Here is a 17,194-nt window from a genome sequence, read left to right as displayed (position 1 = left end):
GTCTCAGCAGGCTTCCTCAGGATAGCCGAGTACACCTAATCCCCGCTATTTAAGCCCCCGTGCGGTTTCCGTTTCTATAGTGACCAAATACTCACAGCGTTCAGCTGCGCTACGTCATTTCCGGTCCTTGTGGCTGGTTCCTCTATCTGTGTTGCCGGTCGCTTAGCAACCCTCTCTTCAACCACCGCCACGTCTTGGCTGATGCGTCACGTCACTTCCAGTCCTCGTGACTTTTCTCTTTACATACGTCGTCTAGGTTACTTCTGTAACTTCCGTCCCAACGTCTCCATTTGTATATTCGTATCCATGGTGATTTTAGCGGGGCATCCTAGCCGGACATGTCATATTTTATATCTATTATCCTAATGATAACGGCTACAATCGTCCTCTTAATTTCTTAGTAATTTAAGTGGATGCGCTTCTTGTACATCATTATAAACATAGAACACAAAAAGACAAAACACAAAAAGACACCAAAGGACACAGTGCATCTACAATATCATTATTTCTAAATACATATTTAAAAAATATATGCGTTAAGAATAAAGAATATATAAAAGGTTCTCTCAAAAAATCTCTTATTTAATTTATTCCTTTAAAAACGGACAGAGTTCCCAATCTATATTTAGACCTTTTGGGACCAAAGTCTCCAATTCAAAGATCATTCTTGCCTCCTCCTTTAATAATTCACTATCCCAGTCTCCTCCTCTCCATGACTTTTGTACTAGTTTAATCCCAAAAAATGATAGCATCGCAGGATCACTATTATGGGCTTTGGCAAAATGTACCGGAATATTGTGATTTTCTTTTTGTGTCCTAATATTGTTTAAATGCTCATTAATTCTAGTTTGGAGGCAACGAAATGTCTTGCCTACATATTGAAGCCCACAGGGGCATGATAACAAATATATTACCCCTTTTGAGTTACACGTAATTTTATCTTTTATTTCATACTCCTTTCCTGTGCTGTTCGATTTATATTTAGTGATTGGCTTTGTTGTAATATTTCTTGTTTTCTTACAAACAACACAGTTATTGCATTTATAGAAACCTGGTTTCATATCCTTCAGCCATGTTGTTCCTTCTTTCCTCTCATTCTTACAGTAACTTCTCACTAAACTGGTCTTTATGGTGGGCGCTCTTCTATATACTATTTTAGGTTTTGTTGGTATAATCTCTCGAAGGTCCTCGTCTGTAGTTAGAATGTGCCAGTGTTTATATATACTTTCTTCCAAATATCTCCGCTGGCTCGAGAATCCCGTTAAGAACATTATTTCCTCTCCTTTCTTCTCTTTCTTCTCTTTATAGCACAGGAGGTCCATCCTTTCCATTTTATCTACTTCATTCTTGTTGTCTATCAGGTCTCTCTGGATATAATTCTTTTCCCCAAATTGTTTCATAAGATCCATTACTTGTGTGTCATAATCTGTTTTCTTGGAACAATTTCTTCGAATCCTTCTCATCTGACCTTTCGGAATATTTGATAACCATTTGGGGTGATGATTGCTCCTAAAATTTAAATAACTATTGCAATCCACTTCCTTCCTATATGTTTTCGTTTCAATATGGTTATCCTCAATAAAGATGGTTAAGTCTAAATAATTTATACTTGTATCGCTAATCTCTTTTGTGAACTCTAGATTAAAGTTGTTTACATTCAGCTTCATAATGAAGCTTTCCAAATCTTTCCTGGTCCCATTCCAGATGATAATCACATCGTCAATAAACCTTGCCCATAGGACAAGGTTTGGGAGATATTCATTGTTTGACCATATAAATTCTTTCTCCCATTGCGCTAAAAAGAGATTAGCGTATGAGGGGGCAAAGTTCGTACCCATAGCTGTTCCCTGGGTTTGTTTATAATATTTTCCTCCGTACCAGAAAAAATTATGTTCTAGCGTGAAGCTAATACCTTTCAAAATAAACTCGATTTGATCTTTCTGCAAATCTGACTCTTCAGTCAGAATTTTTTGAATATTTGCCATACCTTGATTATGTCTAATTGATGTATATAGTGATTTAATATCACATGTGGCCAATAAGAAGCCTACTTTCCATTCAATTTTGTTTAATATATCTAGAATGTGTATTGTGTCTTTAATGTAGCTTCTTTGTATCGTCACTAACTTGTTCAAAAAGGGTACGAACTTTGGAATGGGACCAGGAAAGATTTGGAAAGCTTCATTATGAAGCTGAATGTAAACAACTTTAATCTAGAGTTCACAAAAGAGATTAGCGATACAAGTATAAATTATTTAGACTTAACCATCTTTATTGAGGATAACCATATTGAAACGAAAACATATAGGAAGGAAGTGGATTGCAATAGTTATTTAAATTTTAGGAGCAATCATCACCCCAAATGGTTATCAAATATTCCGAAAGGTCAGATGAGAAGGATTCGAAGAAATTGTTCCAAGAAAACAGATTATGACACACAAGTAATGGATCTTATGAAACAATTTGGGGAAAAGAATTATATCCAGAGAGACCTGATAGACAACAAGAATGAAGTAGATAAAATGGAAAGGATGGACCTCCTGTGCTATAAAGATAAGAAAGAGAAGAAAGGAGAGGAAATAATGTTCTTAACGGGATTCTCGAGCCAGCGGAGATATTTGGAAGAAAGTATATATAAACACTGGCACATTCTAACTACAGACGAGGACCTTCGAGAGATTATACCAACAAAACCTAAAATAGTATATAGAAGAGCGCCCACCATAAAGACCAGTTTAGTGAGAAGTTACTGTAAGAATGAGAGGAAAGAAGGAACAACATGGCTGAAGGATATGAAACCAGGTTTCTATAAATGCAATAACTGTGTTGTTTGTAAGAAAACAAGAAACATTACAACAAAGCCAATCACTAAATATAAATCGAACAGCACAGGAAAGGAGTATGAAATAAAAGATAAAATTACGTGTAACTCAAAAGGGGTAATATATTTGTTATCATGCCCCTGTGGGCTTCAATATGTAGGCAAGACATTTCGTTGCCTCCAAACTAGAATTAATGAGCATTTAAACAATATTAGGACACAAAAAGAAAATCACAATATTCCGGTACATTTTGCCAAAGCCCATAATAGTGATCCTGCGATGCTATCATTTTTTGGGATTAAACTAGTACAAAAGTCATGGAGAGGAGGAGACTGGGATAGTGAATTATTAAAGGAGGAGGCAAGAATGATCTTTGAATTGGAGACTTTGGTCCCAAAAGGTCTAAATATAGATTGGGAACTCTGTCCGTTTTTAAAGGAATAAATTAAATAAGAGATTTTTTGAGAGAACCTTTTATATATTCTTTATTCTTAACGCATATATTTTTTAAATATGTATTTAGAAATAATGATATTGTAGATGCACTGTGTCCTTTGGTGTCTTTTTGTGTTTTGTCTTTTTGTGTTCTATGTTTATAATGATGTACAAGAAGCGCATCCACTTAAATTACTAAGAAATTAAGAGGACGATTGTAGCCGTTATCATTAGGATAATAGATATAAAATATGACATGTCCGGCTAGGATGCCCCGCTAAAATCACCATGGATACGAATATACAAATGGAGACGTTGGGACGGAAGTTACAGAAGTAACCTAGACGACGTATGTAAAGAGAAAAGTCACGAGGACTGGAAGTGACGTGACGCATCAGCCAAGACGTGGCGGTGGTTGAAGAGAGGGTTGCTAAGCGACCGGCAACACAGATAGAGGAACCAGCCACAAGGACCGGAAATGACGTAGCGCAGCTGAACGCTGTGAGTATTTGGTCACTATAGAAACGGAAACCGCACGGGGGCTTAAATAGCGGGGATTAGGTGTACTCGGCTATCCTGAGGAAGCCTGCTGAGACAGGCGAAACTAGTTGATCACTGAGGCACTGTGTTTTTGTCTGCCGGCAGACACCCGTCGTTTGTCTCTTTGCGGTTTTGAAGTAAGTGACTTTCCACAGGTTGTGCATAAAAGGGAACTGTGCAATTTGACCCCAGAAAATTGTGACCTGAATGGAAGGTATACTAAGACTGCTTTGTTGATACAAATCATTGTGGAAAACTACCTCATTCCTGGGACTTAAGACTCACTTTTCAGTGAGGTTTATCTTGGAATAATTTACATACTTTGGGACTTAAGACTCACCCATGAGTGATTAGTGGATAAATCGCTAAAAGACAGCGTACCGCTATCGTACATGTTATTTATGTTGTTTGTCCTGTTGTCTTATTATTTTTTTAGTATACCGGTATTAGGAGTCACTGTATAATTTTTAATATTCTAGACTAAAGTAAAAGACACTTTTTATGGAAATCCCCATAGCTTATCTTTAATAAAAGAAAATTTATTTTTATTCCTTTGAATTGTGTGATTATTGATGATTCTGTTTGTATAGAGTTCACTCGATATAACCAAGCGCTGGGAGACATTCTTCCCTTTTGTTGTTCTAATAACGAAGAGGATAGTGGAATCCTCTTTTTGTTCTCCAGAGCAGCTGGAACTTGTCGAGTGAAGTAGGAATAAGCGCAGTCCCCTACCCCTTCTTTGTATACTTCCTACCTCTAAGTCTGTCTGTTTTTACCCAGTTTTGTTCCATTACTGTTGTTCTAATTGTAAAGCGCAATGGAATATGCTGCGCTATATAAGAAACCGTTAATAAATAAATTTGCGCTTACCTTTCTCTCCTCTCTGCAGGCCCTTCACCAAACAGCGTTATCGGCTCTCCAAGGGCTCTCAGACATGCCTTCACCTCTGAGTCATCGGTGGACACATTGATCTGCCTCGCTCGCTTCCTGCGCTCAAACTCTGCGAGAACCTCCGCCTGCCTCTCGTTGATGTGCTCCTCAAGGTCAAAGGACTCTCCTGAGGGACATACAAGAGGTTTAGGAAAACGCCAACTGTAGGATTTATGTAATATTAGCACAGGTATCACAGAAGTGTATCAAGAGTACAACGCCCGTAATGACAACTTGTGAGACCTATATAAAAATGCGGTACGGTCTGTCCTGAGACTTCCGCGAAGGACAGACAGTAGTAGCGGGTTACAAGAGGTACGGAAATGGCATAAAGTCTTGTAAACGGTCAATGACCCAAAGGCCTGATTCCGATTTGTAAGCATATGCCTACACAACTGCGATTTTTCAGCCTACAGACATGCGAACCACCACAAGTTAAGCAGCCACGCCGTAACGAACAGAAAGGCTCACCGGAGCCGTGACAAAGGAGGTCATTCCGAGTTGATCGCTCACTAGCTACTTTTAGCAGGGGGAGTGTAGTTTTGTTTTGCAAGTGTGCGCACGCCTTTGCAGCCGCGCTCTGCAAAAACAGTTTGTGCAGTTTCTGAGTAGCTCTGGACTTACTCAGCCCTTGAGATCACTTCAGTCTTTTTGGTGCCGGAATTGACGTCAGACACCCGCCCAGCAAACGCCCGGACACGTCTGCATTTTCCCTACCACTCCCAGAAAACGGTCAGTTGACACCCATAAATGCCCTCTTTCTGTCAATCTCTTTGCGATCAGCTGTGCAAATGGATTCTTCGCTAGATCCATTGCACAGCAACGATGCTCTTTGTACCTGTACGGCGCGCATGCGCAGTTTTCTTAACCTGATCTGTAGCGAGCGATCAACTCGGAATGACCTCCAAAGTCCTCAGCAACTGCGTACACATATGCAGCACCGACTCCCCGATCGAGTCTATGGTCACGCAGACTGTCCGAGAGAACAGAGAGGCTGGCACCAGGTTTTCTGCGTATGGTATTGCACACGTTGGTAAATACACTCCCTAAATGACGTTTTTTCCCGCTACTCCGTTACGTTCTCGCAAATTATTCTGCGGAGAAATCCTCACTGCCAGCGGCATCTGAAAAATTGCCCCCTGGCGCACCTTCAGTCGCCTGCCGACCGCTCAGCTACATAAATATCGGCACTGTGTACAAATCAGAACCAGACCCCAAGTACGGAGGATAGAGCTGGAGAAAGGACGCGGTTTGTGCCCGATGACCTCACCTCCACCAATGTTAATATTCCCGTAGTCAATTCCAGACCTCACGGATACTTTGCCCAGCAAGGATTCTCCCTTAGCCAGACGCTCCTTTTCCTTCTCCGCCAAACTACCGTAGAATATACGGGACTTCTTCACCACAGGGACACCTTCATCGTCTGACATGTTTGAGCCTGTGAAGAGAAAATGACATGATAAGTATTACAGGCATTGGCAGCCACTGGCACTAGTGTCTCTCCACCATGTTTTGAATGGCAGCTATGGGGTTCTTAGGGGTCAACTCCAAAGAGGTCCCAACTGTGAGGGAACAGGCACCGGCACACTATACGTACAGGACACCGGCACACGGCACCTGTACACTACAGGACACCGGCACCAGGACACCAGCACCAGGACACTACAGGACACCGGCACCAGGACACCGGCACCAGGACACTACAGGACACCGGCACACGGCACCAGTACACTACAGGATACCTGCACCAGTACACTACAGGACACCTGCACCAGGACACTACAGGACACCTGCACCAGGACACTACAGGACACCGGCACCAGGACACTACAGGACACTACAGGACACCGGCACCAGGACACTACAGGACACCGGCACCAGGACACTACAGGACACCGGCACCAGGACACTACAGGACACCGGCACATTATACGTACAGGACACGGCACCAGGACACTGGCAACAAAACTTTGCCACAATGATATCAGTCTAGCCTTGCTGGGAGTTGTAGTTCCCCCCGGGCTGCCGGTGTGACATGGACTCCGGTAACAGCGCCGAACTCACCGGATCCCGCCTCAACCACGGTAGCAACCACTGCGACACCGAGCGGCCGCTGCACGTTCCGGGCACTGCTTCCGGGTCATCGGGCGGAATGGTCATAAATCCCGGAAGTGGCGGTGCATGCTGGGAGCAGCTGAGAGCGGAGTGTCTGGAGGTAGAGGTATAATACACTGTGCGGTGTAACCCTATACACACCCTCACCTACCTATCCGTGCCAGACACCCCACCCACCCCCGGGGTCTCACCCTCCCCAATGCCAGGACCCAGCTATACCTCTCCCCCATTACCTCCTCCTGTACCTGCTCTCTGACACCCCCTCCCCTATACCCACATTACCCCTCACCCCCATCACCTACCCACCCTACCTGATACCCCTCATCCCCCTACACCCACCATCCCTCCCCTATACCCACATTACCCCTCACCCCATCACCTATCCACCCTACCTGATACCTCTCACCCCCCTACACCCACCACCCCTCCACTATACCCACATTACCCCTCACCCCCATCACCTACCCACCCTACCTGATACCCCTCACCCCCCTACACCCACCACCCCTTCCCTATACCCACATTACCCCTCACCCCATCACCTACCCACTCTCCATGACACCCCCTCACCCTCCTACACCCCTCACCCCCATCACCTACCCACCCGTGCCAGACACCCCACCCACCCCCGGGCTCTCACCCTCCGCAGTGCCAGGCCCCAGCTATACCCCCTCACTCCCCCATCACCTATCCACTCTCCCTGACACCCCCTCCCCTGTACCTACATTACCTCTCACCCCCATCACCTACCCACCCTCACTGACACCCCCTCACCCTCCTACACCCACCACCCCTCCCCTATACCTACATTACCTCTCACTCTCATCACCTACCCACCCTCCCTGACACCCCTACATCCACCACCCCTCCCCCTATACCCACATTACCCCTCTCCCCATCACCTACCCACCCTCTATGACACCCCCTCACCCCTCCCCTATACCTACATTACCTCTCCCCCCCCCACACATCACCTACCCACCCTCCCTGACACCCCCTCACCCCTCCCCTATACCTACATTACCTCTCACCCCCCACATCACCTATCCACCCTCCCCTATACCTACATTACCTCTCACCCCCCACATCACCTATCCACCCTCCCCTATACCTACATTACCTCTCACCCCCCACATCACCTACCCACCCTCCCTGACACCCCCTCACCCTCCTACACCCACCACCCCTCCCCTATACCCACATTACCTCTCACCCCATCACCTACCCACCCTCCCTGACACCCCACTACACCCCTCCCCTATACCTACATTACCTCTCACCCCCCACATCACCTACCCACCCTCCCTGACACCCCCTCACCCCCCTACACCCCTCCCCTATACCTACATTACCTCTCACCCCCCACATCACCTACCCACCCTCCCTGACACCCCCTCACCCTCCTACACCCACCACCCCTCCCCTATACCCACATTACCTCTCACCCCATCACCTACCCACCCTCCCTGACACCCCCTCACCCTCCTACACCCACCACCCCTCCCCTATACCTACATTACCTCTCACCCTCATCACCTACCCACCTTCCCTGACACCCCTCACCCTCCTACACCCACCGGTATCCGTTCACATGGTCGACCATGTTATGGTCGACAGTCATTATGTCGACCACTATTGGTCGACATGGACACATGGTCGACACATGAAAAGGTCGACCATGTGTCCATGTCGACCATGCCAATGTCGACCAATAGTGGTCGACCTAATGACTGTCGACCATAACATGGTCGACCATTCATACCGGAACCACACCCACCACCCCTCCCCTATACCCACATTACCCCTCTCCCTATCACCTACCCACCCTCCCTGACACCCCTCACCCTCCTACACCCACCGGTATCCGTTCACATGGTCGACCATGTTATGGTCGACAGTCATTAGGTCGACCACTATTGGTCGACATGGACACATGGTCGACACATGAAAATGGTCGACACATGAAAAGGTCGACCAGTCGACCATGTGTCCATGTCGACCATGCCAATGTCGACCAATAGTGGTCGACCTAATGACTGTCGACCATAACATGGTCGACCATTCATACCGGAACCACACCCACCACCCCTCCCCTATACCTACATTACCTCTCACCCTCATCACCTACCCACCCTCCCTGACACCCCCTACACCCACCACCCCTCCCCTATACCCACATTACCCCTATCACCTACCCACCCTCCCTGACGCCCCTCACCCTCCTACACCCGCCATCCCTCCCCTATACCCACATTACCCCTCACCACCTCTCTCCTGTACCGTCTCACCCCCATCACCTACCCACCCTCCTTCCCTGACACCCCCTCACCCTCCTACACCCGCCATCCCTCCCGTATACCCACATTACCCCTCCCCACCTCTCTCCTATACCCCTTCACCCCATCACATAACTCCTCAGCACTTTTCTTCTGTATCCCCCCAAAACACACATACCCACACTCACACCACTGCCCCTATGTGACACTTGCATTACTCCCCCTCAGCACCACTACACATCCCTATCAGACCCCCTACACTAGCTTCATCAATACCCACCGTTACCCTCAGTGCTGCCTCCTATACACCCAGTAACAACCACTCCTCCACACACACCCTTGCAATGCAGGTACACAGAGCTGGGTACTGTATGATGAATGGAGAAAGCTAAAGCATGTCGGGTGCTAAGTGTACTGCGATCAGCCATATGCTTGGCAATAATACATTGATGCATGGCCAGTGCGGACTATAGAAATCAGTGCCCAGTCAGGTATAAACCCTTCATGGTGCTGCGCCCTGTGGTTCTCCATTGGCCGACTGTGTGCTGTGCCCTGTGGTTCTCCATTGCCCGACTGTGTGCTTCGCCCTGTCTTCTGCTTTGTGGGGCTCATACATGCTCCATTACGTCATACAGTAATGCATAATCTCTCCCTCTAGAGCGTAAGATGCTGCGCAGGAAACCCACCCGCCTGGAGCTGAAACTGGATGACATAGAGGAGTTCGAGAGTATTCGGAAAGATTTGGAGGTGAGAACCAACTACACACTCCTTATAAGACAGCTGGTGCCACATGGTGGGCAATAAATGACGGTAGTTTTTAAGAATCCCTGGAGCTTTAAACTTCACAACTCATTTGTGTGTGTCCCCAAAATTCTGAAATAGTTGTTTAACAGTGCAACCTAGTGGCTCGCAGCGGTACTGCACATTATAGTGGCTTAAGCGAGCTTCATTTATTAACTCGCCAGTGTGAGTGAGCCCCTGGTTTATTCGTAAGGGCGATTATTTGAATATTTTATTTTTAAGTCCCTTCTTGATTTGTTTTTTAAGTGGTGAGGTATTCTGCAGCAATGTACAGTGGGGATTACTGTTCTGAACAAGACTAGGGAGCACTAGTGTGAGGAGCTGCAAGAGATTACAGTAATTTTATATGAACCACGTGTAATAGAGAGAGTTCCTGTTGCTTTGTTATTGGGAATAATTAACCGTTCGCTCAGACAATCAGCCGGTGTCCTCTCCTATTCCTGCAGAGCCGGAAGAAACAGCGCGACGAAGTGGATCTATCAGCCAGCGAGTCCGATGCAAATGTTCCGCTCAGCGTGGACTCGAAGACCAGAGAACAGACAATCCACGACCGAATCGGATACAAACCACAGCCCAAACCGAACAGTCACACCACACAATTTGGAAACTTTGAGTTTTAACAACCAGGGTCGCTGTGCGGATCGATTCCGTTTCTGGAACCAATGTGGTTAGACCATGTGGCCTTTGTTGGTCATATACTAACTCTTGAATTTCTTTTTTTAGTACACCACGTATTACATTGCTTTTTATAGGCCCAGCACGGTCCTTGTTTGAGACAGCGGCTCACCTGCACCTGTGTTGTTATTGCTAGAGATCCCGGCCTTCTTCAGTGAGATGCTTCACAAGGACCTGGTCACAGGACTTCAAAAAGTAATGTAATGTCCACAGCCGGGGTCATTAAGTATAAACCATGTGAGCATTTTATTATTCAATAATAAAAAGAAAACTATTGGTCAGGAGGATACCCGGCTCTGGAGATCTTGCTGCCAGAAGGATATAGAATAACCAGGATCCGAGCAGGAGCAACGTGACAGGACAAAGGTTGAAGGTCAAAGTTTACCAAGAAAAAGTTTGGGCCGGGATTATATAAGGATATCGCAGTGCTGTAGCTCATACTGTGATTGTACTGGTCAGGCTGATTGAACAGTGGCTGCGGATTAATGTACACTTGAAGCTTTTTATGTAGTGACCGTCGGTGATATTGGTTCACCTGGCAAGATGGCTGCCCCCAGCGTGTGTATGTACCAAGTGCACTGTGTGTTCATTAAAAGGTTTTGTTTTTCTTTATATTCATACAACTAGATCAAATTAGTGTCTGAATCCCAATCCGGAGAGCGCACCTCCCGTGATGTTCAGCGTTCGCTGTCTGTAGGTGCACATAATATCGAAAGATTCATTTTAATGCTGGTTTTAAATGGTAATGATTAATGAATGACTTTATGCATTTAGGAGGAGATTGTAGGACGGGTTGTGGGTGCAGGACTATTTTTCATCCTCATGCATGACCCCCCCCCCCCTTCCTAACAGTTAATGAGCCCATACATCAATCTGGTATCCCCGATGGCTGATCCGATTTGTTGATCGGCAAACTCTGATAATCGACAAAATGTAACATGGTAAAACCCCCCAACTTGCTGATCCCGATCGTTTTATGTTGGAATGAGGATTTCCAACAAGTTTGATTTTAATGCTTTTTATATTAACACAGTCATTGGCACAATGCAGAATTGAGTCAGTTGATTGTTGACGTGTGGGTTACATTAGTTGCCGTCGGTCTCCTCTCTTTTTGTCTCTTTCTTGCTGTAATATCCACTTAAAATGTGTTTTTTCTTTTGTGTGTGTGAGTGAGATATCAGGCCTGTTTTTAATAGTGGCCATGGACTATAATCCCTTTAACTACTAATCCGAAAAGACAGACCCAGGATTAATTTACGCTAATTTTATTGGAGCGCACTAGCCCCTAGCAACCAAACTGTACGGACCTGGGGCCTCGTTCAGAACTGATCACTGCTGTGCGTTTTCGCACAGCAGCCGATCAGTTCTGAACTGCGCATGCCAGACAGCCGACGGCCATCTCAGCCCTGCGATCGCCTCTGCCTGATTGACCAGCAGAGGCGTTCGCTGGGCGGGCCGGCGGTGTTTGGGGGGCGCGGTCCAGGCAACGCAGGCGTGCCTGGACCGTGCGGGGAGCGGGCCTTGGCGGCTGCGTGACGTCACATGCGGCCGCTGCGACCCGGACAGCGACATTTAGCTCCCTGTCAGCGCGCAGGAGCTGTGCAGGTAGGGAGCTACTCGTCAAGTACAAAAGAATCGCCGCTGTGCGATGCTTTTGTACTTGTGCAGGGGAGGGGGGGGGGGGGATTAGGGCTAGACATGCGGGGCGGCCTAGCACTGTGCTGGGCGTACCCCCGCATGTCTGAGTAACTGATCGTAGTTGCACGGCTATGATCAGGTCTAAATTAGGCCCCTGATTCTGCGTCAGACGTAGCCATGTCTTTTGCTGGTTGAACGTCTGCGGCTATGTGCAAATGCTGCTACAGGGCCCCTCCCTGGTGTGCTGACGTGTGTCTATTCCCATTAATCCTCACTGATAATTTGCTTTAAGATCTGAACGTTCGTATAACTCAATATTTGTGTAAATGCCACTTGATCATCCAGTTTTACTCTCCATAGTATGAAATGCACTTGGCTGAAATCCAGAATAATACAATCCAGCGGCTATTGTGACGGGAGGGCTCTGCCACCTGGTGCTTTCATCGTGGCATTTGTTTGTGGTCCTAGCACTAGGTCTTGGGTCTCCATGTACCGTTATTAACCTGTCACTGACGGTACTCCCCACCTGCACACCAGTTGAAGGTGAGTAGTCGCTGTAGACGCCAGGGTCTGTCTGTGCTAGGTTCTCCGAGATTCTGATCTCTGTTGTGTGACTATGTAAACAAGCCTGACTTTGTATTTGTTCCCCTTTTAAATCGAGCTGTCAAAACAAAACATCAAGGGATTTAAAAAACTGCTGTCCAGTAAATGTGCCCCTTGTGCTCTTTTCCTGGTGACGGTAAGTGTAGATGTGGTCGGAGACCCGGCACACAGGACAAATTTGTGGTGCAGTCGCAATGTTCTGAATTGGTGCTAGGAGCCACGTACTGTAAATGTATAGGAAATAATGTGTGTTCAACGGTTACATGTAGTGTGCTGTGCGCAGTTGGAGAATTATGGGAATGCATTTATAAATGCACGGACAATGCACTTATGAGGAATGTTTAAGGTCTATGGTTTTTAAATGGCTTTGACATTTGGGAACAAATTACCATTGGGACATTCTCAAATCCGAATTGAAATGTTAATTACCCCGGCACCAGTAAGGTTGTCTCTGGACAAGCAATTTCTCCGAGATGCAGTCCAAGGGAGTATTTTTGTGTCTCTGTGTCAAAGTTACAGAGACAAACGTGAGCTTTCTGTGAAAGGAGGAATGCAATTGACATTCGAGTTTTATTTAAATATGTAAGAGGTAGGTATATGTTAATCAGATTGTGCTTGGGAAAGCAAAGTGGTGTGTGTGTGTGTTTATATATAATTATGAAAGGGGAGCAGGAAATTGCTTTATCCTGTTGTTTAACTCCTTTGAGATGTAGTATATATTCATTTTATATACGGTAAGATGGCCTGAATTGGATAACAGGGTGGAAACACCTGCCTGTGGGATTGTGTGTAATAACAGGATAAAAACAGGGCCTGAGAGACATGTACATTCTGTGACATCAAGAAGTATTGAACTGCTGTAACATCTGTATGCTATATAAACCTTGCAAAAAGGGGAGGAGTCTTTTTTTTTTTTTTTTTTAAGACTATTTCAGCAATAAACATTGGCTCCAAGACGACTCTCTTTCATCTTGCGACCAACAGGAATGCGACACATGCAGTCCCGTTCTCCGTCTGTTCTCGTTTGAGCCCAGCATCTTCAAGCTCTGCCCCTGTCACCTACCGTGCAGGGCCTGGTCCAGGTCAGTCATTGACAAGTGGGGAGTCCACCGACGCCAGACAGGAGGTGTGGCAGCAGCGTATACATGCATATACAATAGCAAGCTGTTTCAGGTGCCGATGGTAGAAGGCAGAGTGGAAATCAGCGGTTCCAGGAGCCAGTGGGCGGAGCCTGGTGGTGGCAACAAAATACCAGCCCAGTGGGTGGAGTCAGTACCAGGCAGTTACTGACGATAAGAGGGAATCTCCCCTATTGGCCAGGACCTGTGAGACCCAAAATCAGTCTGTGATCACTTGGCTCAGGCAGCGAGGTATGTCCGGTCATAGTACGATTAAGAAGTACTTGGGCTAGAGTTGTCCCATACTAATCTGCAACATTGTGATAATTGTTCATGTGAATATACTTGGGTTTCTTGAAAGGATATAGTCTTTGAAATCCTATTATATCCTTTCCTCAATGGGCGCTTTTCTATAAATTAAATTTCAGATTTTAATGTTCTTGGATCTTCATGATGAAGCTTCCTTAGAAATGCTGTGGACAAGCATCTTTATTTTCTCTAACGTCCTAAGTGGATACTGGGGACTCCGTAAGGACCATGGGGAATAGCGGCTCCGCAGGAGACTGGGCACATCTAAAGAAAGCTTTAGGACTATCTGGTGTGCACTGGCTCCTCCCCCTATGACCCTCCTCCAAGCCTCAGTTAGATCTCTGTGCCCGAACGAGAAGGGTGCACACTAGGGGCTCTCCTGAGCTTCTTAGTGAAAGTTTTAGTTTAGGTTTTTTATTTTCAGTGAGACCTGCTGGCAACAGGCTCACTGCATCGAGGGACTAAGGGGAGAAGAAGCGAACTCACCTGTGTGCAGAGTGGATTGGGCTTCTTAGGCTACTGGACATTAGCTCCAGAGGGACGATCACAGGCCCAGCTTGGATGGGTCCCAGAGCCGCGCCGCCGGCCCCCTTACAGAGCCAGAAGGCAGAAGAGGTCCGGAAAATCGGCGGCAGAAGACGTCCTGTCTTCAACAAGGTAGCGCACAGCACTGCAGCTGTGCGCCATTGCTCTCAGCACACTTCACACTCCGGTCACTGAGGGTGCAGGGCGCCCTGAGACGCAATAAAAAACACCTTGGATGGCAAAAAATGCATCACATATAGCTCCTGGGCTATATGGATGCATTTAACCCCTGCCAGAATATACAGAAAAACGGGAAGATAGGCTCCGCCCCCTTATCGGCGGCCTTATCTCCTCAGCACACTGGCGCCATTTTCCCTCACAGCTCCGTTGGAGGGAAGCTCCCTGGCTCTCCCCTGCAGTCACTACACTACAGAAAGGGTTAAAAAAGAGAAGGGGGCACTAATTAGGCGCAGTATTAACTATACAGCAGCTATAAGGGGAAAAACACTTATATAAGGTTATCCCTGTATATATATATATATATATATATATAGCGCTCTGGTGTGTGCTGGCAAACTCTCCCTCTGTCTCCCCAAAGGGCTAGTGGGGTCCTGTCCTCTATCAGAGCATTCCCTGTGTGTGTGCTGTATGTCGGTACTTTTGTGTCGACATGTATGAGGAGAAAAATGATGTGGAGACGGAGCAGATTGCCTGTAATAGTGATGTCACCCCCTAGGGGGTCGACACCTGAGTGGATGAACTGTTGGAAGAAATTACGTGACAGTGTCAGCTCTGTATAAAAGACAGTGGTTGACATGAGACAGCCGGCTACTCAGCTTGTGCCTGTCCAGACGTCTCATAGGCCGTCAGGGGCTATAAAGCGCCCGTTACCTCAGATGGCAGATATAGACGCCGACACGGATACTGACTCCAGTGTCGACGGTGAAGAGACAAATGTGACTTCCAGTAGGGCCACACGTTACATGATTGAGGCAATGAAAAATGTTTTACACATTTCTGATAATACGAGTACCACCAAAAAGGGGTATTATGTTCGGTGAGGAAAAACTACCTGTAGTTTTCCTGAATCTGAGAAATTAAATGAGGTGTGTGATGATGCGTGGGTTTCCCCCGATAACAACTGATAATTTCTAAAATGTTATTGGCATTATATCCTTTCCCGCCAGAGGTTAGGGTGCGTTGGGAAACACCTCCTAGGGTGGATAAACGCTCACACGCTTGTAAGGGCTCTAACCTCTCCTGAGATGGCCGCCCTTAAGGATCCTGCTGATAGAAAGCAGGAGGGTATCCTAAAATGTATTTACACACATACTGGTGTTATACTGCGACCAGCAATCGCCTCAGCCTGGATGTGCAGTGCTGGGTCGGCGTGGTCGGATTCCCTGACTGAAAATATTGATACCCTAGATAGGGACAGTATATTTTTGCCTATAGAGCATTTGAAAGATGCATTTCTATATATGCGTGATGCACAGCGGAATATTTGCCGACTGGCATCAAGAGTAAGTGCGTTGTCCATTTCTACCAGTAGAGGGTTATGGACACGTCAGTGGTCAGGTGATGCGTATTCCAAATGGCATTTGGAAGTATTGCTTTATTAAGGGGAGGAGTTATTTGGGGTCGGTCTTTTAGACCTGGTGGCCACGGCAACAGCTGGGAAATCCACGTTTGTACCCCAGGTCGCCTCTCAACATGAGAAGACGCCGTATTATCAGTATACGCTGGGGCTTTACAAGCAGAATCAGGCACGGTGGGGGGCCCGTCTCAATGAATTTCAGCGCGCAGTGGGCTCACTCGCAAGTAGACCCCTGGATCCTTCAGGTGATATCTCAGGGGTACAAATTAGAATTCGAGACGTCTCCCCCTCGCCGTTTCCTAAAGTCGGCTTTACCGATGTCTCCTTCTGACAGGGAGACAGTTTTGGAAGCCATTCACATGCTGTATTCCCAGCAGGTGATAATCAAGATACCCCTCCTGCAACAGGGAACGGGGTATTATTCCACACTGTGGTGGTACCGAAGCCGGACGGCTCGGTGAGACCGATTCTAAATCTAAAATCTTTGAACACTTACATACAGAGGTTCAAATTCAAGATTGAGTCACTCAGAGCAGTGATTGCGAACCTGGAAGAAGGGGACTACATGATGTCTCGGGACATCAAGGATGCTTACCTTCATGTCAAAATTTACCCTTCTCACCAAGGGTACCTCAGGTTTATGGTACAGAACTGTCACTATCAGTTCAGACGCTGCCGTATGGATGGTCCACGGCACCCCGGGTCTTTACCAAGGTAATGGCCGAAATGATGATATTCCTTCGAAGGAAGGGAATTTTAGTTATCCCTTACTTGGACAATTCCCTGATAAGGGTAAGATCCAGGGAACAG

At 46.6% G+C, this 17,194-nt stretch overlaps 2 protein-coding genes across 4 annotated transcripts in view; one reads left to right on the top strand and one right to left on the bottom strand.

The window, feature by feature from the left end:
• The window catches only part of PRPF4 (pre-mRNA splicing tri-snRNP complex factor PRPF4), a 28,706-nt gene extending 21,824 nt beyond the window's left edge, over positions 1 to 6,882 (bottom strand). The window contains exons 1-3 of one of the 2 annotated variants that reach the window (XM_063936197.1): positions 6,792 to 6,882; positions 5,998 to 6,165; positions 4,668 to 4,854 (exon numbers count right to left, since the gene is read on the bottom strand). In XM_063936197.1, coding sequence (XP_063792267.1) covers positions 4,668 to 4,854; positions 5,998 to 6,157 — 347 coding nt within the window. In that variant the 5' untranslated portion in view covers positions 6,158 to 6,165; positions 6,792 to 6,882. Of the gene's footprint in view, positions 1 to 4,667; positions 4,855 to 5,997; positions 6,166 to 6,664; positions 6,753 to 6,791 lie in introns of those variants that run through there. The other variant, XM_063936198.1, reaches the window with a different exon arrangement.
• On the top strand, positions 6,841 to 11,206 carry CDC26 (cell division cycle 26). Of its 2 annotated transcripts, none has more exons than XM_063936199.1 (3): positions 6,841 to 6,948; positions 9,777 to 9,865; positions 10,366 to 11,206. In XM_063936199.1, exons 1-3 carry the CDS (start codon positions 6,909 to 6,911, stop codon positions 10,537 to 10,539), a joined length of 303 nt encoding a protein of 100 aa, XP_063792269.1. In that variant the 5' UTR covers positions 6,841 to 6,908; the 3' UTR covers positions 10,540 to 11,206. The 2 variants fall into 2 exon arrangements, with proteins under 2 accessions (XP_063792269.1, XP_063792270.1); XM_063936200.1 differs by having other exon boundaries at positions 6,848 to 6,942.
• The last annotated feature ends 5,988 nt before the right edge of the window (positions 11,207 to 17,194 follow it).

This window comes from Pseudophryne corroboree, chromosome 8 (genome assembly GCF_028390025.1).
Source record: "Pseudophryne corroboree isolate aPseCor3 chromosome 8, aPseCor3.hap2, whole genome shotgun sequence".
Lineage (NCBI taxonomy): Eukaryota > Metazoa > Chordata > Amphibia > Anura > Myobatrachidae > Pseudophryne > Pseudophryne corroboree.
The sequence above is the reverse complement of the archived record's forward strand: the minus strand, read 5'-3'. Positions and strand labels throughout refer to the sequence as shown.